This window comes from Papio anubis, chromosome 4 (assembly GCF_008728515.1).
Source record: "Papio anubis isolate 15944 chromosome 4, Panubis1.0, whole genome shotgun sequence".
Taxonomy (NCBI): domain Eukaryota; kingdom Metazoa; phylum Chordata; class Mammalia; order Primates; family Cercopithecidae; genus Papio; species Papio anubis.
In genome coordinates, this window is record NC_044979.1 from 56,222,628 (window position 1) to 56,248,122 (window position 25,495).

Consider the following 25,495-nt stretch of genomic DNA (forward strand, 5'->3'; position numbering starts at 1 on the left):
AAACTTCACTGACTATTTCCATCAATGAAAATGTAGTAATTAGTGAACTGCAGTAATAATGTCAAAATCAAATTGTTCTTATAAAAAAAAGTGCTGGGGCCAAGCACTATGGCTCATGCCTGTAATCCATGTTTTAGGAGCCTGAGGCGGGAGGATCACTTGAGCCTTGGAGTTCAAGGCTGCAGTGAGCTATGATCACACCACTGCGCTCCAGCCTCAGCAAGAGAGCAAGACCCTGTCTCTAAAAAAATTAATAGTTTTGTTAAAAAAAAAAAAAAAAGGAGTGCCCATGAACTAGTTTTTTTACCTTCAGGTCAATGTAGTATAATCTCTGTTCTGACATATCCCACTGAGCCCAAACGAAATCCTCAGCTATTCTGTCTCTCGGGAGATGGCCAGAATTTTTAATCACCTAAAAATGAAAAAAAAAAAAAAGGTATGAATAACTTTTAAAGGAGAACATATCTGGAATTCATAATTATTTTCCATGTCTATCTTTACGATACGTGTAAATATTTCCACAGTTCACTGTTAGAAGCTCCCCACCCCTAGCACACACAGTCTTTCCAGAAATGTTTTAAGACATCATTTCATTGCCTCCTCTTCCTCCCACTTATAATATATGATTGTATTATTGCTCTTAGTTTAGCAGACAGGCTGAGGCTGTTGAAGACAACACCACACCTCCCACAAATCAATAGCTGCATTAATAGAAGATTCAGAACTTACTGTTCTGTACCTAACTCTCTCAAGTCAAGCCTCTGCAGACAAGAACCCTCCACTACCAAAGACAAAGGCTGTGATGCCAGGGAAAAACTCAGGCCTGGCAGTGGAAAGTAGTAGACAATGACCCCAGTTTGGCCATAAACCAACCATGCAGCTTTGGGCATGCCTCTCACCTTTATGTCTCCCATGATGAGTACGATGATATTGCCCATCTCTCAGCAATACCTAACTACTCATTCTTCAAGGCCTGACTTACACATTGTGTCCTACACAAAGCCTTCCCTCACATCCCCAAGATGTAATATAATCCTCACCTGTTTTCCCATGGTGCATTGGCATGCTTCTATGACAATTACATTTTAATTAATGCTATAAGCCTCCCGCAATGAGTACACACTCTTCTACAACACGTTTCTTTTTCTTTTTTTTTTTTTAGAGGGAGTCTCGCACTGTCGCCCAGGCTGGAGTGCAGTGGCCGGATCTCAGCTCACTGCAAGCTCCGCCTCCCGGGTTTGCGCCATTCTCCTGCCTCAGCCTCCCGAGTAGCTGGGACTACAGGCGCCCGCCACCTCGCCCGGCTATTTTTTTGTATTTTTTAGTAGAGACGGGGTTTCACTGTGTTAGCCAGGATGGTCTCGACCTCCTGACCTCGTGATCCGCCCGTCTCGGCCTCCCAAAGTGCTGGGATTACAGGCTTGAGCCACCGCGCCCGGCCTCTACAACACCTTTCTATTACCAATGCATTGATTGTTTCTAGCATGTAACAGTGCTCAAGGAATGTTTGTTCAGAAGGCGGAAAATGGGCCAGGCACAGTGGCTCACGTCTGTAATCCCAGCACTTTGGGAGGCTGAGGTAGGTGGATCACCTGAGGTCAGGAGTTTGAGACCAGCCTGGTCAACATGGTGAAACCCCATCTCTACTAAAAAAATACAAATATTAGCCACGCATGGGGGTGCACACCTGTAATCCCAGCTAATCGGGAGGCTGAGGCCAGAGAATCACTTGAACCCAAGAGATGGAGGTTACAGTGAGCCGAGATTATACCACTGCATTCCAGCCTGGGTGACAGAGCAAGACTCCATCTCAAAAAAAGAAAAAAATTCTTTTTTATGCCTTCATGGAATACTATGCAGCCATAAAAAAGGATGAGTTCATGTCCTTTGTAGGGACATGGATGCAGCTGGAAACCATCATTCTCAGCAAACTATCGCAAGAACAGAAAACCAAATGCCACATGTTCTCACTCATAGGTGGGAAATGAACAATGAGAACACTTGGACACAGGAAGGGGATCACCACACACTAGGGTCTGTTGTGGGGTGGAGGGAGAGGGGAAGGATAGCATTAGGAGATATACCTAATGTAAATGACGAGTTAATGGGTGCAGCACACCAACATGGCACATGTATACATATGTAACAAACCTGCACGTTGTGCACATGTACCCTAGAACATGAAGTATAATATAAAAAAAAACGAAAAAACAAAAGGCAGAAAATGAAATAAGGTGTACAAGAGTAAATTGCCAAAGATATTATAAGTATAAAATATTTGTTTGCTAAGTAACAAAGTCAGAACTATGGAACTTTAAAATCAGGAGATTCTAGAAACCATCCAATTCAATCCCTTAACAGGTAAGAAAACTGAGGCTCTCAGCACTTAGATTAGGCCGCATAGTTAGTTCAGCAAGGTCTGGAATCTATGTCCTGGAATCCTCCCAGTGCCCTTTCAGTGCATCAGCTGACCTCAAAATAATTTAACAGAAGCAGTTAAGAATTAACTTTCCTCAAAATGCTTATTAAGCAAAAGTAACCTACATTGAGATAGATGAGTAAAGAATAAAGACAGGTTGGGGTAGAAGAAATGAAGAAAAAAGAAACACCAGACTGGTCCATGTTCATGCCTAAACCCTCCCTAATCCTCACAGGGATTTCTCCACCCATGGTAACTTGGAACTTGAGGGGAACCACGTGGCATAAAGAGTTGTAAACCACTATTTCCTGCTTACCCTGTTCATTACATTTAGACAAGAGGAAAGTGATGCCAGAGAAAAGATCCACGAGGACCTGTCTGTCTCTAAACTTTGGGCAATCATTTTTCTGAAATTTGTTGAGTTGGAGTAGATTTGAGAACCGTTCCAGGTAAAGGTATGTACTAACAAGAACATGAATGTCAGATTGTGGCATACCCAGGTTCAAATCTCAATTTTGTTTCTCTCTAGAGTCACCTCATCTCTGTGAGTCTTGGCTGCTGTCTTCTCTGTAAAAACAGGGATAAGCCTAATACCATCTCTATCATGCAGGGATGTTGCGAAGAATATGTGGAATTGCATATTCTTTGCAACATCCCTGCATGATAGAGATGGTCTTATACTTACGCTGTATGAAGCTGTCATCTAAGCCTTTAAAAATGAGGGCAGAAGTACTTCTTGGAAGAACACATGTGAATTAAGGAATGCTAAAGCTGTACCATCCTGAATGGCAGAATCTTTTCTGGGCTGCTGACAGGTGTCCCCTCCATCACTCTTTCCAGTATGTGTCTGTCCGCCTCTCTCTCTGCTCTCAAGCCCTCTTCTAACCAGTCAGTCCCCTGTCTATGCTCATTCCCAGTTCCTGACCCCAACTTGCTTATTTATTTCTCTTCTAAATTCTCATCACTGGCTTTGGGATTCGGCCTTGATCTTTCCTCCTGGGCTTGACCCTCTTCTGACCCCTGGCCCTGTCTGTCCTTGTGCTCCCATCCACTTAGCCCCTGCAGGACAATGGTAGCCCAGAGCTTCAGTGACACACTTTCTCCTGGCAATTTTCCAGCCAGGCTTCTTGATTCAAGGCTTTCAATAGCTGATACACAATTTGTAAGTGCCATTTTCTGTTTCAATTTGTTCATTTAACTTTAAAATCTTCAGAGAAACATTAAAATCTTCAGAGACAATTTTGATGCAGACTAAATATTGAAGAAAATCATTTTTAATATCAGTAACATATTAAGATCCTATATAAATTATCAAGAAAAAGCCCAGTAGAAAAATAGATAAGGATACAACTAAACAATTTTCAAAAAAGCAAATCAAATAGCCAGTACGCTGAGGAAAAGATGGTGAAATGCATCAATATTAAGGGAGCTACAGACTGAGATATCAACTTAAACTCATCAAATTGGAAATTTTTTAAAAGGTAAGTATACCTTTTCGTGATATGAATTGAGGGAAAATGTACTCTTAAATTTTGCTTCAAACATTGTCAATTGTTAGAATTTTTTTGGAAAGCAACCTGGAAAAATCTGTTGGAATTTATTAAATGGATGTACCCATCAAACACTCCATCCCTGAGGATTTAGCTCAAATAAACATATGTACCAATACATAAGGCTATAGGAAAAAAAGTTTAAGATGATTTATAATTCAAAAGCAAAAACAAAAAACTGGCAATTTAGTGAATGTCTATCCATAGCAGAGACCATTATCTGCTTCTAAAGAGAATGAATTGGAGCTATTCTAGTTTACTTGTAGGTAATTCCACAAAGCTGAATAAGTAAGAAATGGATAATAAACCCCTGGGTGGGTCAGAGGTGGGGGTAGGAGATTAGTATTAGTATGGAGAAAAGTATGATACATACCAGGTTGTGAACAAAAGAGATTAAAAAAAAAAAAGGTACATGTGGAAAACAAGCAAAAAAATTACACTCTATGAAACCCATATATGGTATGATATATAGTATGATTGTATATATGGTATAAATATATGGTATGATCCCATGATATGCATATATGTACATACAAAAACTAGAGTAAATAACCAATTAGTTACATCTCTATTTTAGTAACCCATAGGGATACTCCTGATCTTTTTACCTGCTAAGCAAAAGCAAACACAAAAGCAGCAGGTAAATTTATGTATTATGATTCTACTTTGGTAAAAACAATTGAATCCCCACATACAACCTTACACAGGTTTGCATGAGCAAGGTAAAAGCTGTGGAAAGATACACAGGCTGTTATCAGCTTCTTCAGGATACTGAGATTGAGGGTTGAGATAGAGAAAAATGGGATAATTAACTTCATATATATTTGTATCATTTCACACATTAGAACAGCAAGTCTATACTTCAAAAGTTATCAAATAAAGAAAACATCACATATCAATAACATTAATTTTCTTTAGCAGTCTAGTAATGTAGTTCTTTGTGGAACAAAAACTATGAGGCGAAAAGAATTTCAAATCTTTACCACTCTATTTCCATCTTCTTGGGCGACATGGATACGTAATTGCTCAATATCTTTAAAAGAAAAACAGAGAAAGATAATTTAACTTTAAGGAAACATATGAGTACTATTTTTGCCTAACACTTGTAAAAACATTGTTATAAAAGCAATGCAGATTAAACAACTGGCCATAAAAACAACATTATCACAAACTGTAATCTCACAATAGAGGTTCAAAAACTTTTTAAAACCCATTTTTCTCCATCCTCCCTTTACAGTTAATTTCAAGTCCTGCATTTATTCTGCTCCTCAATGTCAACAATACATGAAGCATTTAGCCCACCTGCTTCCCTGGGTTCCCTCAGCAAGTACTTGGCTCCCCTATACCATCAGTGTTGTCTAGGGCTAACAAGGGCTTACTTAGCAGAGTTTATCTCCAATTCCCAAATACCAAACAGTTGTTTGTATGAACATACCAGATAAAAAACTCAGTATACGAGACATTTTGGGGAAGCATTTTAATAGAGGTCAATTTCACTTGAACAAAACCCTGAACACTAAAGACAGTCTGTGTAGATGGTCCCTTTCTATTGGTAACAATTTGAATTCAGCCATATTTACCTTCTGCTGGTCCTAGTTACAAAACTGAACACAAGCTTAGACACTGAACAAAGCCTTACCCGTCAAGCCTGTCCTTCCAACTATAAACTAGCAGTTTCATCTTGTAATGCGAAAGACAGCTTACAAGCTCCACTAGTAAATTTTGTCCTTCCTCTCCCTCTCCTAACTTGAAATCATCATGGAAGGACATAACCTTTTATGTCCTAAACTTATTTGCCTCTACCTGAATTTGTCTAAGTTAGTAGGTCTTCTCAAGTTCTGCCATGGGATTCTTCTAGCTACCATAAACTTCCCCTCTCTCCATCCAAGCATCTCCATATTATAGTTATCCACTGTGACAGACACCCAAAAGACAGATGAACTAAAAATGACAAAAATGACCTGTTCTACAAACATTCTACCATGGGACAAAATTGCAAATCCATGTATGCAAGAGCCCATCATTCCCAGGATGAGAAAGCTGAACAGAGCCAAAGGGAACAACACTTGGGGGCCAAAGGAAAAGCCCTTCCCAAGGAATTTCAGGTCTCATATGGACATCAAAGTTCAGTGGACCCTCGGCAATGGCAGGTGGATATCTAGAAGATTCAATCATGTCCCACACTAGGAGACGATATGCCATTCATGAAATTCCCATATTCCACCTAAAGATACACTTACATTTCTCTTCTGAAATCAGTAACAGATGGTTCTCTGGAAGAGGATGACTTTCAACATGTGGGTAGAGAAACTGTAAAAAAGAAATTAATCATAATTGTAAGCAACTATCTTGCTTGAACAAGTATTTCCAAAGTTGTGCTTGATGACTGTACTATTAAAGACCATTGAAGAAACTGGGAATCACAGAAGAATTTAGGGAAATCACCTGCACACACACATTGCAGGTCAAAGCAAGCAAGAAAACAGAACACTGTCAGGACCTCAGCTTTCGAGAGGGGAATTGATCTCAAATACAACACTATCTTCACTTATTTAAACAGTAAGGCTTCTGGCTGGGCACAGTGGCTCACACCTGTATCCCCAGCACTTTAGGAAGCCAAGACACGCAGATCACTTGACCTCAGGAGTTCAAGACCAGCCTGGGCAACATGGCAAGACCCCATCTCTACAAAAAATACAAAAGATTAGCCAAGTGTGGTGGCATGTGCCTGTAGTCCCAGCCACTCAGGAGATTGAGGTGTGAGGATCACTTGAACCCAGGAGGTGGAAGTTGGAGTGAGCCAAGATCATACCACTATACTCTAGCCTGGGTGATAAGAGAGCAAGACTCTGCTAAAAATAAAGTAAAATAAACAGTAAATGTTAAAGTTGAAGCTATTTCTAGGGATGGTGCTTCCTATCTGGAATATCTGATTCTGAAACCAATCAGAAATAATGCAAACAACATTTATACAGAATGTTCTATTTCACACACACACACACACACACACACACACACACATCAACATAGTCTTTGCGCAACTAAACCTAGTATATAATTTGAGAGCCAAGTAAACATATTCCCCACGACAACTTCCAAAGTCCCACATCCGAGACACAAAGCACAACATAACCAGAACTTGTCAAGAAAGAACAGTGAGTCATGGTGTCACACGAGTTGAGGATTTACAAGCCTGAAAGCACAGAACGACTGTCACCAGGAAGAAAAGGCTTAAGTACACCCCATTCCTCCTCCTCTGTGCTCTCCCATATGAGCCCACCACTATGTGTTTGTTTGCAGGACAAAGCAGGCTGCCAGCAACACAAGTCCTGACCCCGTCAGCTGTGATAATGAGGAAAAACTGGTCACAGGATGACTCAAAAGGGCAACTGTAAACCAGTCGTTTTATTTTGCGGCATGAAAGACCCGTGAATTTTGTTCTTTTCCTCACCCAAAACTTGAAAATAATATAAAAGGGCATAACTTTTATGTCCCAATCTCTCAGTCATTAGTCAGACTAAACTTAGGACAATTTTTTGTTATTTCCTAGTGCCCTAACTTTGCATAGTATCAGATTAAAAATAGTACTAGTCAATTTTTGGAACATTTATAGTTGAGTTCCCTTTTAGAAATGAAAAGCAAAACATATGCTTCAGAGCAATAAAGTCAAAATTATGAAATAGCAATGCAAAATTCAGCTACAAAAATAATACAGAACTAACTGTCTCATAATTTGGAAAATGTCTCACATCAAACAAGATACTTTGTATACCGGAGTTGAGGAAAAGCAGAGATGAATGACACCACATACAGGATAGGAGAACAAATGTTCAGTGCCTCAAAATATGGAGATACCTGCTCCTACAGAAGATGGTATTGCCTCCAGCTCTACAGAGGTGGCCAGGGCATGCCTGCTTAGGAACGTGACATGGACTGAGGTGCTGAAGAAGTGTAACTGCCAACCTCTAAACCTCTGCCTGGTTTTCCTGTGACAATCAGGGAGAATGTTATTTTTAAAGTCCCATTTAGGTAGGTGTTGTTTTTCTTTCTACTATAAGGTGTTCCTAGAGTAAGGCCTGGAAACCAAAAGCAGACAGGCTTCAGACACAGCTCTACAAAAGCACTCAAGGTGATAACATACAATTTGGGGAGGGCACAGAAGCGTGGAATTTAATCAGTGTTAGTTTTCAATATTTAAGAAAGCAACCTGATAGCACTGCTTTATTTTTTGAAAAAAGCCAAGAACGTAAAACAATTTCTGGGCCATGTCCTAACAATTGGAAGGTCTGGATCTATCTATAAACATGCCTTTTAAATATTACTTGAAAAAGCAAGACAGTGAGTTATTATATTGAATCACATAATATACACACTACAGAACAAATGAAAATCCAGTGTTTGGTAAATGGATGCTTGTGGCTTAGGATGAAAATCCTAGTGACAGGATCTTACAACCAAGGGTATGGATGAGTTACTTCGGGAATCAGCAGATATTTACTTAGGAAAATTTACCTTCACAAATAAGGAGCTAGACTTAGAATGAATATTGGTCTTTGGAGGTCTGTAGTCTAGGTATGCAAAGGGTGTGGAATTACCCACTGGAACTATCTTGAAGACACACCTCGTGCTGAAAGGGAACACTCAAAGGGTCCCGGATTGGGATCCAAGCCCCACCTGCCACTGTCCTCCTCTGTGTAGGTGGTCAAGACTACACATGCAGAGTTAGGGAAATGTGCTACTGGAAATCACCATGGATGTTTTTATAAGAAAAAGGAAATTGATCCCAGGGCAAGACCAACTCAATGGACAGTAGATGTCATTTCTCTAGTAGAGGCAGGAGGGAGAAGGTGGGGATTTGACACTGGGGTTTGGAGGAGTTTCTCTCTCCAGAGGCATAGACACAGGGGCAGGAGGCAGGGCTGGGGACTGAGATGGGTCCACAGAACGAGTACAAGTTTTACTTTATTTGGGTGGGGACCTTTCCTTTGGCCTATAGATGCTGTCCTGTTCCACGTACTTTTAACTTTTTTGTTTTGGTTTTTTTTTTTGAGATGGAGTTTTGCTCTGTTGCCCAGGCTGGAGTGCAATGGCACAATCTTGGCTCACTGCAACCTCCGCTTCCCAGGTTCAAGCGATTCTCCCACCTCAGCCTTCTGAGTAGATGGGATTACAGTAGTGCACCACAATGCCTGGCTAATTTTTATATTTTTAGTAGAGATGGGGTTTCGCCATGTTGGCCAGGCTGGTCTCAAACTCCTGAGCTCTGGCAATCCGCCCTCCTTAGCCTCCCAAAGTGCTAGGATCATAGGCATGAGCCGCCGCACCCAGCCACTTTTTTTTTTAAACTGAGTTCACATAACATAAAATTTACCATTTTAACCACTTTAGTATATACAATTTCTGGTAGTTTTTAATATATTTGCAATGTATACAACCACTTGCTTTTAAAAACTTTTCCCCTTTCTATGTTCCAATTCCCTTTAGTTACCCCAATCCTTCAGTCATGTCTCCACCATCTATATGGCCCTAACAAGATGCTGAGGAAGCCAAAGAACAGACCAGAAAAGGGAAGTGTGCTCTGTCCCCCAGCCGCCCCACACTGACGACAGTGTAGACAGAGTAGCTTCCTGAGGGTAGGGGAATGCAGCTTGGGAGCTTCAGGCCAGGCCATGTCTGGAATTGAGGAGTGACCCACAGTGCTGTCAGGAGTGGCTGGGAAATGTGCAGCTGAAAGGACTGGCTGACAGGGGAGGACCCTGGGCAGACAGAGACAACCCTCTCCCCTAACCCACTGGAATAGGGAGGCCCATAGGCTGGAGGCTGGTAGTAGCTTGGGGGACAGAAAGGCAGACACTTTGAGTGGTGCAGATTGACTCCAGCTAGACCAAAAGAAATGATATTTTGACCCTGTAACAAAATGTGAAATTAGGCAAAAGGAAATTATGCTGTAGCACCACATGAACACATACAGTTGATTCAAATTATTTGTAGTAGTTATGTTCTGTAACATCACCACAAATGCTGTATACTGAATACTGAACCATTGTTTCTACGGAAAATACAAAGGGAATTGATCACAATTCTGAAAGACACAGTCCCAAATGCCATATCCTAAATATTGAAATCCCAAAAGATCAAAATCCCAAAAATATAATTCTGGAAGATAATAATTTTAAAAATTATTTAAAAGATGTACTGATGGCCAGGCGCAGTGGCTCACGCCTGTAATCCCAGCACTTTCGGAGGCCGAGACGGGCGGATCACGAGGTCAGGAGATTGAGATCATCCTGGCTAACACTGCAAAACCCCGTCTCTACTAAAAATACAAAAATTAGCCAGGCACGGTGGCAGGCACCTGTAGCCCCAGCTACACAGGAGGCTGAGACAGGAGAATGGCGTGAACCTGGGAGGTGGAGCTTGCAGTGAGTGGAGATCGTGCCACTGCACTCCAGCCTGGGAGACAGAGCGAGACTCCGTCTCAAAAAAAAAAAAAAAAAAAAAGATGTACTGACTTTTTTAAAAGAAGAATTATCTGAGAAGCAAAACACAAAAGAACACTTCATAGTCCACTGTATACAATAAAATAGGCAATAATAACATACACAGTTTTGAAGGTATAGACACTCGTGTATCCTAACTATCCTGTGATCATGACTTTTGGGACTTTAGACATCAGGGATTTTCACCTTTCAGGATTTCAACATTTAGGATTATGTTGTTCAGGATTGTCTTTTGGGATTATGATCCAAACCCAAACAAGGATAAATTCTTGGAAGCCTCTAGTCACAATATGTTTGTCAATAGATCAGTATATAACTTTGTTTTGTGTGTTTCTATTTAAAGACACTCCTTAACCTCACGGCCAACAGCACAGTAACTCATGCCTGAATGAAGCTTATCTGAAACACATATTTTCTCCCTAAGGCATCTGACAGTCTTCTTGCACTTAGGAACACTAGACAGTGCCTCAGCACTATGCCTGGAAGCCGTTTAAACAGTGAAATCGCCAGGAAAAAGCACAAAAGATGGAACTAGGCCATGAAAACAACCGTCATTTTAGTATGAGAGCTAAAACAAAAAAGGCAGGGCATCGCCATGTTCAACCTCAATTGCGAATGTGCATGTTGGGTGACAAATTCTTTCACCATTCAGCATATATCTGCAAATAACTGGCCAAGTACTATGAGTGTTTAATTTAGGCATTCCAAATAAATTTTAGGAATAGTAGAATTTGCAAATATGGAATCTCCAAATAATGAGGACTGACTATATCTATGCCATCTACACTATACATGCAGTTTCTGCATCAACTCATGAAGTTGATAAATTCAGGGATTAAGCCATTTAATCATAGATATTTAATCTGTCAACCATGTAAATATATTACACAGACCATTTTAAAGCTTCCCTTAAATGTGTTTAATAATTTATAATATTTGATATTTTACCATGAGAAAATATTAATTATATTTAATATTTGATATTTTATGAGAAAATATTCAATATTTGATATTTTATCATGAGAAAATATTACATTACTATGAAACAAATGATAGTACGACAGAGTTGGTGGAGCTAGCTTCGAGTTCTTAATTTCCATGCTTGCAAAGAAAGAGCGGATACTTCCAGCCGTAGTAGTCTACAAGACTGTTCTGAGGAGTAAATATGATAATGATAGAGTGAAAGTACTTTGTAAATCCCAATTCTTCCAGGCTGCATACCTTTTGATTAATGAGGTAAGTGATGAATAGCATGCTTACTTACCTGAACCCAAATATAGCTATCCACAGCCTTTAGAACCTTCACATTGTTAACAGGGTGGATTTCAACCAACAAAGTCAAGCACTTTGATCCTACAGAGAAAAGAAGGCTTTTAGTAACAAAGATTATAATATCACACATTATTTTTTCCAAAGCAAGAAGGAAGAGCAATTTCTGATAAATCCTACTACAGTGACTATAAACTATTAAACCATTCTATCATCCTAAAGTCCTGTGAGGAGACTGAAACTGTACACTTGTTCCCAGTTTTACTCTCTAGGATGTGTGGTAGCTCCAGGACCCCAAAAGAGCAATCAGCCCAGCAAAGGACCTGCCTTCCACATCCTCAGGAGCCCTGAAGAAGCTGCTTTTTATTATGAAAACCACAGGATACTCAAGAAATGCAAATGTGAAAAGGGAAGTCTTTGAACAGCCCTGGAAACAACAGTAGATACAAGGGAGACAAATTTCAGGTTATAAGAATTTTGCATTTACAGAAAAGCATCACAATTAAAACACAAGCGGCCTCTGAAATCAAAGATCACTGTATATTACTTTGCACTCTCACCAGCAACGTGTAAAAGGGCCTAACAAACAGGTTTCTAATGGATATCATTTTTCCCAATTATCACAATTCTATGATTTGCAAAAGCAGACATATCTGAACTTTCCAAAAATATAAATATGTTAACTATTGTATTAACTATTCTACCGGGGGAAAATAAAAGGTAATTTTCTTAAAGTTTGACTTTAAAGTTTGACACTTCTACAAATCCAAGAGGGACACAGAAAAGATCTCAAGGGAGAAATCAATATACACGGAGTGAAGAAGTTGTTTGCGCTCATTCCATGCCATTTTTAGCATAGCTCCACAAGCCCTCTAGGCTTTTAAGTCTAAATAAACACAGTGTGATTCTGTGTCACTCCAATTCAGCAGCACAATGGCAAATATTGTTTGTGTAGGAAAATAAAATGATTTCTGATACATGAACATGTTAAGGCCGACAGTATCTATCAGTAGGACATAGGCTGGGTTTCCCTCGGGAACAGTGGTACAGCACTGATAATGACCCACTTATTTCTTCACTGTCACATCTAGCAAATGCCATAAAAGACAGCAATCAGGAGGAAGTCCATGGACACGGGCTTCCCCGCATGGAGTTACCAAAGATATCTAAATTTAGGTCAAGGTTCTCCCTCCCCCAAGATTAAACTGTAGAAAAGAAGGACTGGCCTTATATTTGAGCTTTTATTGAGATTCTAGTATGATCCAGTGTCTCTCAGTGACTTCACTGTGAAAAATAACATACAATTTGGGGAGGGCACAGAAGCGTGGAATTTAATCAGTGTTAGTTTTCAATATTTAAGAAAGCAACCTGATAGCACTGCTTTATTTTTTGAAAAAAAAACAAGAATGTAAAACAATTTCTGGGCTATGTCCTAACAATTGGAAGGTCTGGATCTATCTATAAACATGCCTTTTAAATATTACTTGAAAAAGCAAGACAGTGAGTTATTATATTGAATCACATAATATACACACTACAGAACAAATGAAAATCCAGTGTTTGGTAAATGGATGCTTGTGGCTTAGGATGAAAATCCTAGTGACAGGATCTTACAACCAAGGGTATGGATGAGTTACTTTGGGAATCTGCTTGATGACTCAAAAAATGGCTCCAGGAATAAGAAAGACATTGGTGTCAAAGATATTTGTGAAGAAAAATAGAATAGAAATGCTCTGTTGAGCGGTGAGTATGAGGAAAATGAATTTCTCTTATTGTTATTTTAAATGTATATGACTAAATTAGCATATTAAATAGTACAAGCTGACATTTTTTGACCTAAGTGTGTGTGTATGTGTATGTATGTATGTGTATATATAAATATATATATATATATATATAAATAATTTTTTTTTAAACGAGATTGAGTCTCACCCTGTCACCCAGGCTGGAGTGCAGTGGCATGATCTCAGCTCACTGCAACCTTCACCTCCTGGGTTCAAGCAATCCTCCTGCCTCAGCCTCCTGAGTAGCTAGGATTATAGGCATCCTCCACCACACTTGGCTAATTTTTTTGTATTTTTAGTAGAGATGTGGTTTCACCATGTCGGCCAGGCTGGTCTCAAACTCCTGACCTCGTGATCCGTCTGCCTCAGCCTCCCAAAGTGCTGAGATTACAGTTGTAAGCCACCGCACCAGGCCAAAAGTTTATGTATTTTAACTGGATGGGGGGAGGGGGGACCTTTTGGGGGAGAAAGAGGAAATTTTTTCATTAGAAAAATAATCACAGCCGGGCATAGTGGCTCACACCTTAAATCCCAGCAATTTGGGAGGCTGAGGCAGGCAGATCATGAGGTTAGAATACTGAGACCATCCTGGCTAACACAGTGAAATGCCATCTCTACTAAAAATACCAAAAAAAAAAAAAAAAAAAATTAGCTGGGCATGGTGGCACACGCCTGTAGTCCCAGCTACTCAGGAGGCTAAGGCAGGAGAATCTCTTGAAACCAGGAGGCGGAAGTTGCAGTAAGCCAAGGTTGCGCCACTTCACTCCAGCCTGGTGACAGAGCGAGACTCCATCTAAACAAACAAAAAAATTGGCTGGGCGTGGTGGCACGCATCTGTAGCTACTCGGGAGGCTGAGGCAGGAGAATCACTTGAACCCAGGAAGCGCAGGTTGCAGTGAGCTGAGATCGCGCCACTGCACTCCAGCTTGGGCGACAGACGAGGCTCCGTCTCAAAAAAAAGAAAAGAAAAAAAAGAAAAAGAATCACCATATATTTGGTCTTTTTTTTTTTTTTTTAAGCAGGAATTTGTACCCAAATGAGATAGCCAGCTATCAGCTAGATTTTCTTATCTTTAAAATGGGAAGATCTTTCAAGGCAAAAAAAATCTTTCTACACTAATTTTTCCCTTGTGGAGTACAACCTAGACATTTGACTAATATTACTAGCATAATAAGAGTAAACCTTTGTAGATAGGTTTGCAACATACCTTGTGCTCTCAATAACATACCATGTGCTTTCACAGTGAGAAAGGAAGCATTGTGAATTAAGATTCTAGAGACATCAGTTCTAGTTTCAGTTCTGCATTATCCTGGTATTTACTTCACAGCAAATCACCAAGCTTTCCTAGGCCTCAATGCCTCATTATTAAACATAATAAAACATGTGGGGCAAGGTGCTCATACCTGTAATTCCAACACTTTTGGAGGCCAAGGCAGGAGGATCACTTGAGGCCAGGAGTTTGAGACCCACCTGGGCAACATAGTGAAACCCCATCTCTACAAAAAAATGAAAAAAATATTAAGAACTAGCTGGGCATGGTGGTGTGTGCCTGTAGCCCCAGCTACTCAGAATGTTGAGGTAGAAAGATCACTTGGGCCAGGGAGTTCGAGGCTGTAGTGAGCCATAAGAGTGTCAATGCACCCCAGCCTGGGCAACAGGGCAAGACCCTGTCTCAAAAATAATAATCAGAATAAAATGAAAGACCAAAGAACCAGATTACTTCTACAATCCCTTTCAGCCATAAAATCCCATTATTCTATGAGGTGCTAAATTAAGAATTTTGATGGCCGGGAGAGGTGGCTCACACCTGTAATCCCACCACTTTGGGAGGCCGAGGCAGGTGGATCACCTGAGGTCAGGAGTTCAAGACTAGCCTGGCCAACACAGGGAAACCCTGTCTCTACTAAAAATACAAAAATTAGCCGGGCATGGTGGTGGATGCCTGTGGTGCCGGCTACTCAGGAGGCTGAGGCAGGAGAATTGCTTGAACCTGGGAGGCAGAGGTTGCAGTGAGCCTAGATCGCACCATTGCACTCCAGCCTGGGCAACAGAGCAAGACTCCATCTCAGAAAAAAAAAAAAAGAATTTTGAGAATCAAGATATCAGTGGAGACTGGACACAGTGGCTCACACCTGTAATCCTAACATGTTGGGTGGCTGAAGTGGGCAGATTGCCTGAGCTCAGGAGTTCAAGACCAGCCTGTCCACCCCCTCTCTGCTGAAAACACAAAAAATTAGCCAGGCATGGTGGTGCACACTTGTAATCCCAGCTATTCAGGAGACTGAGGCGGGAGTATCATTTGAACACAGGAGGCAGAGGTTGCAGTGAGCCGAGATCATGCCACTGCACTCCAGCCTGGGTGACAGAGCAAGGCACTGTCTCAAAAAAAAAAAAAAAAAAGATTATCAGTGGAGACTGGGAGACCATCACTGAAGGGGAAGACAAGACCAGGAAATATCTGGATACCACAAGGAGAGACAGCAGGATCAGGCAGAGGGATAGACATGACATGAGGAGAACGGAGGTGAGCCAAAGACCGTGGTGTGATCCAGGCACACGCTGTGAAATGGTGACAAAGATGGGAGAGTTCAGTATGGCCTGGTTCTGAAGGAGCTCTGGTTATTCAAGCTCTTGAACCAAATCACAGCTTCACAGAGCGTCTGTGACACTTGACTGTCTATGATGGTGAGAGGGAGCTCTGGAAAATCTCAGTGGCAATGGGGCCCCTGACCCATGTGGTCACCCCAATTACTGCCCAGTGAGGATCTGCTGTGACTTGTAGCAAATGCAACTCCACAGGGGAGGATGAAGGGGACAGCCAGAACCTGGTTTGCTATGGAAGGCTATTTTCTCAGTAAAATACTAACTCTGCCATCTCTACAGCCAAGAAAAGGAGCACTATTGATTAAAAAAAAGAAAAAAAACTGCACTGTAAAGTATGTGGATCAAAGAAGCCTGTTTACATAAAAGACAGTGCAATTTGTCTCATCTACTGTGGAAAAATCTCATTTTAAGCAACAGTGTTAAACCCCACCTGAGACAAACCACATCTTATAATCTAATGGCTTGTAAGGCCATTTGATGGACAGACAAAATAACCTTTCCAAATATTCATTCAAATAAAATATTCTAATAAATCCTATAGTGCTTTCTGATTACATCATCTGAAATCTTTACTGAACAAAATGAAATCTTCCCATGATGAGCAATATCTTTCATATACTGATGACTCCTAAATGTGTCTCTCCAGCCCCGACCTCTTACCTGGCCTTCTGACTCATCTCCAAACTCCACCTCACAGCTCCACTGGGATGTCTATTAGGCATGTCAAACTGAGCAAGTCCAAATGAAACTCTTCTTTCCTGCCCCTCCCATGCATACATACACACCCACATGCCCTTCTACCTGTTCTAGCCAAAAAACCTTACAGTGAGTCACCCTTGACTTGTCTCTTTTTCTCATATTCCCATCAAATCCAGCAGATGTGTATGTGTGTGCGTGTATACATATATATACATATATATATATATATATATATATATTTTTTTTTTTTTTTTTTTTGAGATGGAGTCTTACTCCATCACCCAGGCTGGAGTACAGTGGTGTGATCTCTGCTCACTGCAACCTTTATTTCCTGGGATCAAGCAATCATCCTGCCTCAGCTTCCCTAGTAGCTGGGATTACAGGTATGTGCCACCACACCTGGCTAATTTTTGTATTTTTAGTAGAGACAGGGTTTCACCATGTTGGCCAGGCTGGTCTCAAACTCCTGACCTCAGGTGATCCACCTGCCTCAGCCTCCCAAAGTGCTAGGATTACAGGCGTGAGCCACTGTGCCTGGCCAAGCAGCCAATCTTGAAAAGTTGAGAATACATCCAAACACAGTCACTTAGCCCTTGCTCCATTTCACCAGTCCAAGCCATTAGATTATAATAGTTCTCCCCTTGCCCTGCTGCAGTCCATCTTCCACACAGCGGCTACAGCAATCCTTTTATGAAGCAAGTTAGATCACGCCCCTGCTCAATATGCATATCGCTTCCCATTTTACTATGAATGAGGGCCACAATCTTTACAATGGCCTCCTTGGGTCTATGTGATCTGTGTGCACCTCACTTCCTTTTTCCTTTGCCCTCAGTTCCTATCACTCTGCTCCTTGTTCACTCCACTTGTCTCACTGACCTCCTCACTATCCTTGAACAGTGAGTCTACCAAGTATAGTCTGTGATGACTGTTTAATCTTCCAGAAATGTGCTTTCCCCATAGCCTCGTGCTTGTTCCCTCCCCACCTTCAGGTCTCTGTTTAAACACTCCCCTAATGGCCTTTCCTAGTATCCTTCCCCAAATAAATTAATTGCACTCAAATCTCTGCTTCAGACACAGTGTATGGGGAAATTCACACTCAGATAAGAACTTATCTCAGGCAGCAATATAACTCTAGGATCACTCTAGCCAGGGTTGGCATAAGGGACTGGGAAGAATGAAACAGGGAAGAAAAGTATACCAGTAAATGGGGCATTATCAAATTAGTGACCACCTTGGATTTTAAGCTGCTTGGAGTGCACCTCACAATTACCCACTTTGGAGACGGAAAGGAAGATCATTTATCTTTCAGCTCCTTGCCACCATTGGTCATGGATTATTCTCCTGGGCATCATGCCCAACCATACTTCCAAGCTGTACGTGTGTAGGCAGTAAATAGATTTTCCCAAGCGCCCTGGGCAGAAAGCAAGACACAGGTAGGGCAGCTGAGGCGAGACACTGTCAGACTACACCTAGGCAGAGCTGGCCAACATGGTAAAGTTTTGAGGTATCCAATACAACAACTAATAATGTTCATTGCACTGTTTTTAAAGATGCAAGCAGATAATCTCACTATAAGTGCATCAAACTTACAAGACTGAGCAAGCATCCCTGAATAGACTTTAATGTTGTAATCAAGTAAAGTTTAAAATTGGCCTGAAAGTAAATTTTATATTCTACATAATCATAAATGATCACTGTTCTGTGTGACAGGTAGGCATATATGGTGCACAATAGATAGATGTAAAAATATAGTTACTACTCAGTTTCCCAACATAATAAAGAATTTTTAAGGCCAAAAAAATAAGGCTCAAGAAGAACTGGGAGGCACAGGAGCCAACCCAAGGTTCTATACGGAGACCCACCCTCACCACCTCCAGGAACACAGCAGCTAGGCCTTTCCTGTTCTTAGAGAAAGGGGTCTATTAGCCCAAAGGTCAGGGCCATATCCTGGGGTTCTGCCCATACCCTTGTTTTAAGGGTCAGCACACCAATGTGCCAGATCATATTTTACTTAAGCCATTCCAGTTCCGTCTCCTCTGAAGCAAGCCCTGTGCTTAATTCTAAAAGGAGCAGAGAGTGCTGACAGTACTGGGAAAAGGAGGACATGGCACTGAAGAAGGAAGGGGTTGTTGTTCTCAGTATATCATGGCAGGAGGAGGGTAAGGATGAGCAATACAAATTATGAGATTTCAGGTGAGCCTCCCGCCCACCAAATAAAACAATTTTACTGAGGCCCCCAAGAAGTCCCATCCAGACTCAGCTCTGGGGAAATGTGTGTCATAAGAAGCCCAGGAGTGCCTCACAAGCCTCATGTGGAAAGTAAGTACAAAGGGTTTTTCCATCACATGCAATGACAGGAAAATCCATCTGAGTGGTAACTATGCTAACAAAAGAAGTAATTTAAGAAGGAATTTAAGCGTCAAATAAACAGAACAGATGGAAAGCACCTGGGAGCAGAATAGTACGAGATTCATAGGAGACCCGCTAGGCCAGCAGTTGACCAATGGTAGTCACAGGCTGGCTCCAGCCCACAGGTGGTTACTATTGTCCCAAGTAGCATTTTTAAATATATTCAAGCCAACATTTACAAATTCGATCTTTACAAAAAGCTCCAGACTTCCATTGATAAATTGAAAAGCCAGTTCCACTGGACTTGCTAGTGACAACAAAAAGCTAGAGCTGAGTAGTGGCTCCCCCTCTTGAAAGTCCCCCACGGGGCATCCCCACCCCACTACTAGTCCCTATAGCTCTTGAACTTTTTTTTTTCCATTAAAGAAAAAAAAATATTTCTTGGTTTCTATGTTAAAAATGGGAAAAAAAACAAAAACGAAAAAAAAACAAAGACATTCTGCTGGTCACTTGATTTTTTTTCTTACATTCAATCTACTTCACATATTTACATGGTCTCTCTGGCCAATGTATGCATTTGCAGTTGAAACCCTAGACCAGACTGAAAGCCCCATGAGGGTAGATGCTATACCTCTCTTACACACCATTTATCCCCAGCACCATGCATAGTGTCTGACCCACAGCAGGCACTCAATACTGTTGAGTTATAGACAGAGGGATGACTTACAGCACTTTTTAAAAGGTGGTGGGGAGGGGCCAGGGAGCATCACACAGCTACAAAACTATAAAGTGGGCCTTGGCAAATGAGCAGAATTGATCTTCAGTATTGGTATACTACTTACAATGTGTTAGGTACTAATCAATACTTAACCAGATATAAGAAAAGATGCATTCTTGACTTTCCCAATCTTTTACACCAACATCTGACCATAGGTTTCTACTTCAGCATTTATTTAGCCCGCAGGTAATAATTACCATCTTAATACTTCTGTTAAATCACTGTTAGATCATTGTCTGTACTTTTCTGTTTGCTTGAAAAAAAATATATTTTTTAGAAGTCTTGTTCATGCTTGACATGACCTTTGTCTTTTATTCTGAGATACAATAAGGCTATTTCTAAAGATGCTTGAAATCTTATTTAGTAGTATAATAAATCATCTACCAATAACCTTCATCTACCCATAGGTACTAAAAAGTGTAATTTCATTACCTGGTTGAAGTTCGTTCCTTTTTCCTGCTTTAGTAGACTGAACTAAACTTGCAGCTAATGGAAAAAGAAAAAAAAATTCCATTAGCAATTGATTCATATGGTGGCTTGTTAAAGCTTACCATTTTATACCTCAAATAGATGAGGGCTCAAAGAGATATGTCAAAGGAAGATAAGGGCAGAACACAAAGCATTCTTTTTTGTAGGTATACCCTCCATATTCTTTATTTCAAACTTAACTTGTCAAGAATACCTGATGTAAAGGACGAGTTGATGGGTGCAGCAGACCAACATGGCACAAGTATACATATGTAACAAACCTGCATGTTATGCACATGTACCCTACAACTTAAAGTATAATAATAATAAATAAATTAAAAATAAATAAATAAATAAATAAATAAAAAGAACATTTCTTTCTCAGAAAATCATTGTTATAGAATAATACTGAAAAAATCTAATACTTTGAAACTCTTAAAAGATGTAGTTCAGTTCTTGACATGTAGCAGTAAGAGCTCAACTTACCAAGCAAAGTTCTTTCACTGTTGACAGAGCAACTGAAAACTTGTAAGTCTTTCTCAAAGGTATACAGAAGCTATTAAAACAAAAGTATTTTTTAGTTTGAAGTTTCATACATTAAACAACAATTATATGAACATAAATTCCCATTAAGCTCTGTGCTAAGTATTACTGGGGCAAAATATTTCAGTAAAGAATGAAACTAATTTAGCTATGCTGACACATTCCAGACTACTCTTTACCAAAAAAAAAGCTTGCTATTGTAAGCCATGTTTGGCACTGATATTTAGCCATGAGACAACCAAGTATAGTGGTTAAGAGCATAGACGTTGGAGCCCAGCAAGAACCAGGTTCAAATCCTGACTCTGTCACTTGCTAGCTGTGTGACCTTGGATAAATTATTCAGCTTCTCTATCCCGCCATCAGTAAAACACATCTACTCTAGGATTGTTAGGAGGATCAAGTGAGATAATCTCTATGAAGCACTTAGTTCAATAAGCACTCAAATGTTAGCTATTGTAATTACTGAGGTAATTAATTACAAAATAATCATTAGTTTTCTTAGCCACTGTCACAAGTGCATCTCTCATAGGCCTTTCATATTTAGAGGACCGGGAAGGTAGTCTTCTTTAATTTTTTTTCCTTGTTGTTGTTTAAAATGTTCAAAATGTTGCAAGATTCCATTTTCTTGAATATTAAAGAAAATGAAAATGCTCATGTAGGAGGATGTGATGTGGAGATTGAGGAACTAGAGAACACCAGTTCTATTAGGCAGGCTGTCTTAAAGAACACCCAGAGGATAAGGGAAAGAGACAGTCTTAGATCTCAGAAGACAACAGCCTAAGAGAAACAGTAAATAGTATAAGTATTAAGAAGGTTACTAGTACCTGCACCCTAAAAAAGTATCGAGAACACACAAGACCCCTATAGCTAGAAGTCGATGGGAAAAGCTAGCAATGCTAGGGGACAACTGATTACGGGAAGTGAACTTCCAGTTAATCAGGTACTGAATTCATGTGAGAATTTTTGGTTTCCTTTGACTCTTGCTCTAACTGAGGAATTCTAAATTATTACTAAGAAGAATCTAATTCTAAATTATTACTAAGAAGAATGGGTACATACACATAATTTTTAATGTGTTATCTTTTAATTACAAAGATAACATAAGTATAGTCTCAATGTTTAAAAGATGGAAACGCTATCAAATAAAAAGTCAAAGCCAGCCTGGACAACATGACAAAATCCTATCTCTAAAAAAGTTTTTTTAAAAATATGTCAGGCATGGTGGTATGCCTGTAGTCCTAGCTACTTGGGAGGCTGAGATAGGAGGCTCACTTGAGCCCAGGAGGTCAAGACTGCTATGAGCCATGATTGTGTCACTGCACTCCAGCCCAAGTGACAGAGGGAGACCCTGTCTCAAACAAAAATAAAAGGTCAAAAGAAATAGCAGTCCTTCATACTTAGCCAATCCCAACTCTCTTCCAAAAGGAAGCACGTTTATAAATTGTCTATATTTATGCACTTATATTACACAGTTACATTGCAAGTTTTTAAAAAACATAAATGGAATGTATTAAATATATTATTCTGACAACTTGCTTTTTTCATGTAACATGTTTTGGAGAGCCTTCTGTACCAGTACAGAAGTCTTAATCCTTTAATAGCTGTATCAATTTCCAAAACTTACTGATGGGCATTTAGTATGCCTCCTACATTTAGGTAATATAATAATCCAATGAACCTTTTACATAAACCTGTGTGAATCTGTGCAGATATTTCTGTAGAATCAAAACCTCAAAGTGGAATTTCTAGGTCAATAGGTGTGCAAGTATCAGAAGTCTTTAACTCCAAGCATCAAAAAATCTTCCCCAATCTAGCTTAGGCAAAAAGACAATTAGTGGCTCATGAAATTGAACAGAATGGGGTGTTACTTCAGTATTGGCTTGATCTAGAGCTGGAAATACCCATTCTCCTAGCTTTCTGGGTTCAATACATTTGTCAGTCTCCACACAATAGAGCTCCAAGTTCTATTCCCCAAAGTCACAGCAATTCCAACCCAGTGAATTCACTTATCACCAAATCCAATGGAAAAGAGAAGAATCCATGTCCCAAATTCCCAGCAAAGTATTATCTTTTATCCAACCAGTTTAGGTCATGTTCACTCTTGTATGCACTACCAGGGAAGTCCTACATGACAGAAGGTGGGAGAAAGAGGTGGAAGAGGGTGAGGAAGGAAAGCTATTGGCACTGTGCTTATGCTTATCCCATTACTTATGCTAATGGGAAGCAGAAGTAATACATTGCTTCTCTTTTGCCGATTCCAGGGTAAGACCATTAACTCAAAACTAGAGGTGGGGCGGGGCAAAGTGGAGTCAACCCACTTATCCCTATTGCTCCCACCAAGTACAGTTTTTAAACCCTGGACATATATTTTTTTAAGTTTCAAAGATGACTCTGAAATGCAGAGAGAAGGCAGCAGACTCTTTAGGGACCCCAGATCCTGATGAATGACATAGTGGCGAGTTCCCTGGGTTTTCCTTTTGTGTCATACAGCCTAGACTCGGAGCTAAAGGGGTGAAAACAACAGAAATACTAATGGGAGCAGACAAAAACAAACACACATCCATGCTCTCTAGCCAAAGGAATTGGAAAGGGGAAACATAGCAAGAGAGAAACTTTTTACTATAACCACCCTAACTCCAGCTAAACACCACGAAAGAAAATGAAACCCCACTCCCATCTCTATCAGCAAAGTCTGCATGGGGAGCTTAGACTCCCACCTTTGCCCAGCTATAACAAGGCACCCTTCCCCCTTCTGCAAGATGAGTATCAAAGAAGACCAAAAAGGGAATCAGAACTTTCATCCATTCCCAGTGGTAAATAAGCCTTTCCCCACTAAAAGTGCCAGCAAAGCCACATGGATCCTGGACTCCCACCCAGACTCCAGTAGTAAAGAAGTCCCTTTCTACCTCCTCACTGGGATGGTGTCTGAGGTGGCTGAATGGGAAGCCAGAACTTTCACTACCACCCAGTGATAATGAGGCCTTCACCTACCTTTCCCCCATCCTGCTCCTCTGCAGTGGTATCAGTGGAGGCCAAGTGGGGAGACTGAAATCCCATTTCTGTCTGGCCATAACAAGACACTTCTCTCCACTAGGGTATCCAAGTAGGCCAAGTGGGGAACCTGGACCTTCGCCCGGCACAACCTAGCAGTAGTAGGTTGTACCACCAACCCCACTAATTCCCCAACAGGTAAATTATCAGAGGAGGCATGCTAAAGAGAAGACTTAAATAAGATCCAGAGTTTCATAATGTAGTCCTCGAAATGTTTAGCATACAATAGAAAATCTCATGTCATACCAAGAACCAGGAAAATCTCAAACTGAATGAGAAAACAATAGGCACAAGCACTGAGATAACAAAGATATTGGGATTTTCTGACAAAGATTTTAAAAATGGTCATAAAAATGCTTCAATAAGTAATAACAAGTATGCTCGAAACAAATGAAAAAAGTCTCAGCAAGAAATGGAATATGTAAAGAAAAATACAAATGGAAATTTCACAGCTGAAAAATACAATTACCAATTTTTTTTTTTAACAAAACCTCCATGGGTAGGCTCAACAACATAGTGGAGAGGACATAAGAATCAGTGAACTTGAAAACAATAGAAGATACCTAATTTAAATGATAGACAGAAAACCGAAAAATAAAAGAAACAGAACCTCAGAGATCCGTGAGACTATAACAAAAGATCTACCATTCTTGTAATCAGAGTCCACAAAAAGCGAAGAGAAACAGATTGGAACATTAAGAAAAAATATTTGAAGAAATATTGGCTAATGACTAAAAATGTCCCAAATTTGGCAAGAAACTACAGATTCAATAAGTGGAGTGAACCCCAAACAGGGAAAATCCAAACAAATCCATACCAAGACACAGCATAATCAAACTTCAGAAAACTAAGGAGAAAGAAAAAATTTTTTTCAAAAACGGCAAAGAAAAAAAGTGACATCTAATGGGGGGAAAAAATTCAAAAGACAGCAGATTTCTCATGAGAAACCAGAGAACCCAGACGGAAATGGCACGTTTTTCAAGAGAGGAACAAAAAGAACTATGAATCCTGAATTCTATACTTGGCAAAATTATCCTTCAGTAATGAAAGGGAAAAAAAGACATTCTCAGATGAAGAAAACTATGAGAACTTGTCATCAGCATACTTACCCTAAAAAAAATGGCTAAAAAAAGTTCTTGAAAGAGAAAAGAAATGATAAAAGGAATGTTAGAACATCAGAAAGAACCATGGAAAGAGCAAATATACAGGTAAACACAATAGACTTTCCTTCTCCTCTTGTGTTTTCTAAATTATGTTCGACAATCGGGGCAAAAAGTATAACATTGCCTGATGTGGATCTTAAAGAATGTATAGGAAATATCAAAGACAAAAACACGGGAAGGCAAAGAGACTTAAAAGGAGATAAGAGTTCTACACTTCATTTGAACTGGTAAAATTTCAACACCAATAGATCTTGTGGTGACGGAATAACTCTTTCTTGATTGCAGTGATAATTACAGGAATCTACACAAGTGATGAAA

The 25,495-nt window shown here is 40.1% G+C and overlaps 1 protein-coding gene across 9 annotated transcripts in view; it reads right to left on the reverse strand.

Annotated features, from left to right (window-relative positions):
• Window positions 1-25,495, reverse strand: part of GSAP (gamma-secretase activating protein) — a 108,991-nt gene that overhangs the window by 69,033 nt on the left and 14,463 nt on the right. For all 9 annotated transcript variants that reach the window (XR_004183443.1, XR_004183444.1, XM_021935315.2 and 6 more), the window contains exons 4-9: window positions 20,907-20,976; window positions 20,385-20,438; window positions 11,734-11,822; window positions 6,210-6,279; window positions 4,953-5,002; window positions 308-412 (exon numbers count right to left, since the gene is read on the reverse strand). Coding sequence is in view for 7 of the 9 variants with exons in the window: in XM_021935315.2 (XP_021791007.2) it covers window positions 308-412; window positions 4,953-5,002; window positions 6,210-6,279; window positions 11,734-11,822; window positions 20,385-20,438; window positions 20,907-20,976 (438 nt within the window). In the remaining 2 variants the exon portion in view is untranslated. The remainder of the gene's footprint in view (window positions 1-307; window positions 413-4,952; window positions 5,003-6,209; window positions 6,280-11,733; window positions 11,823-20,384; window positions 20,439-20,906; window positions 20,977-25,495) is intronic.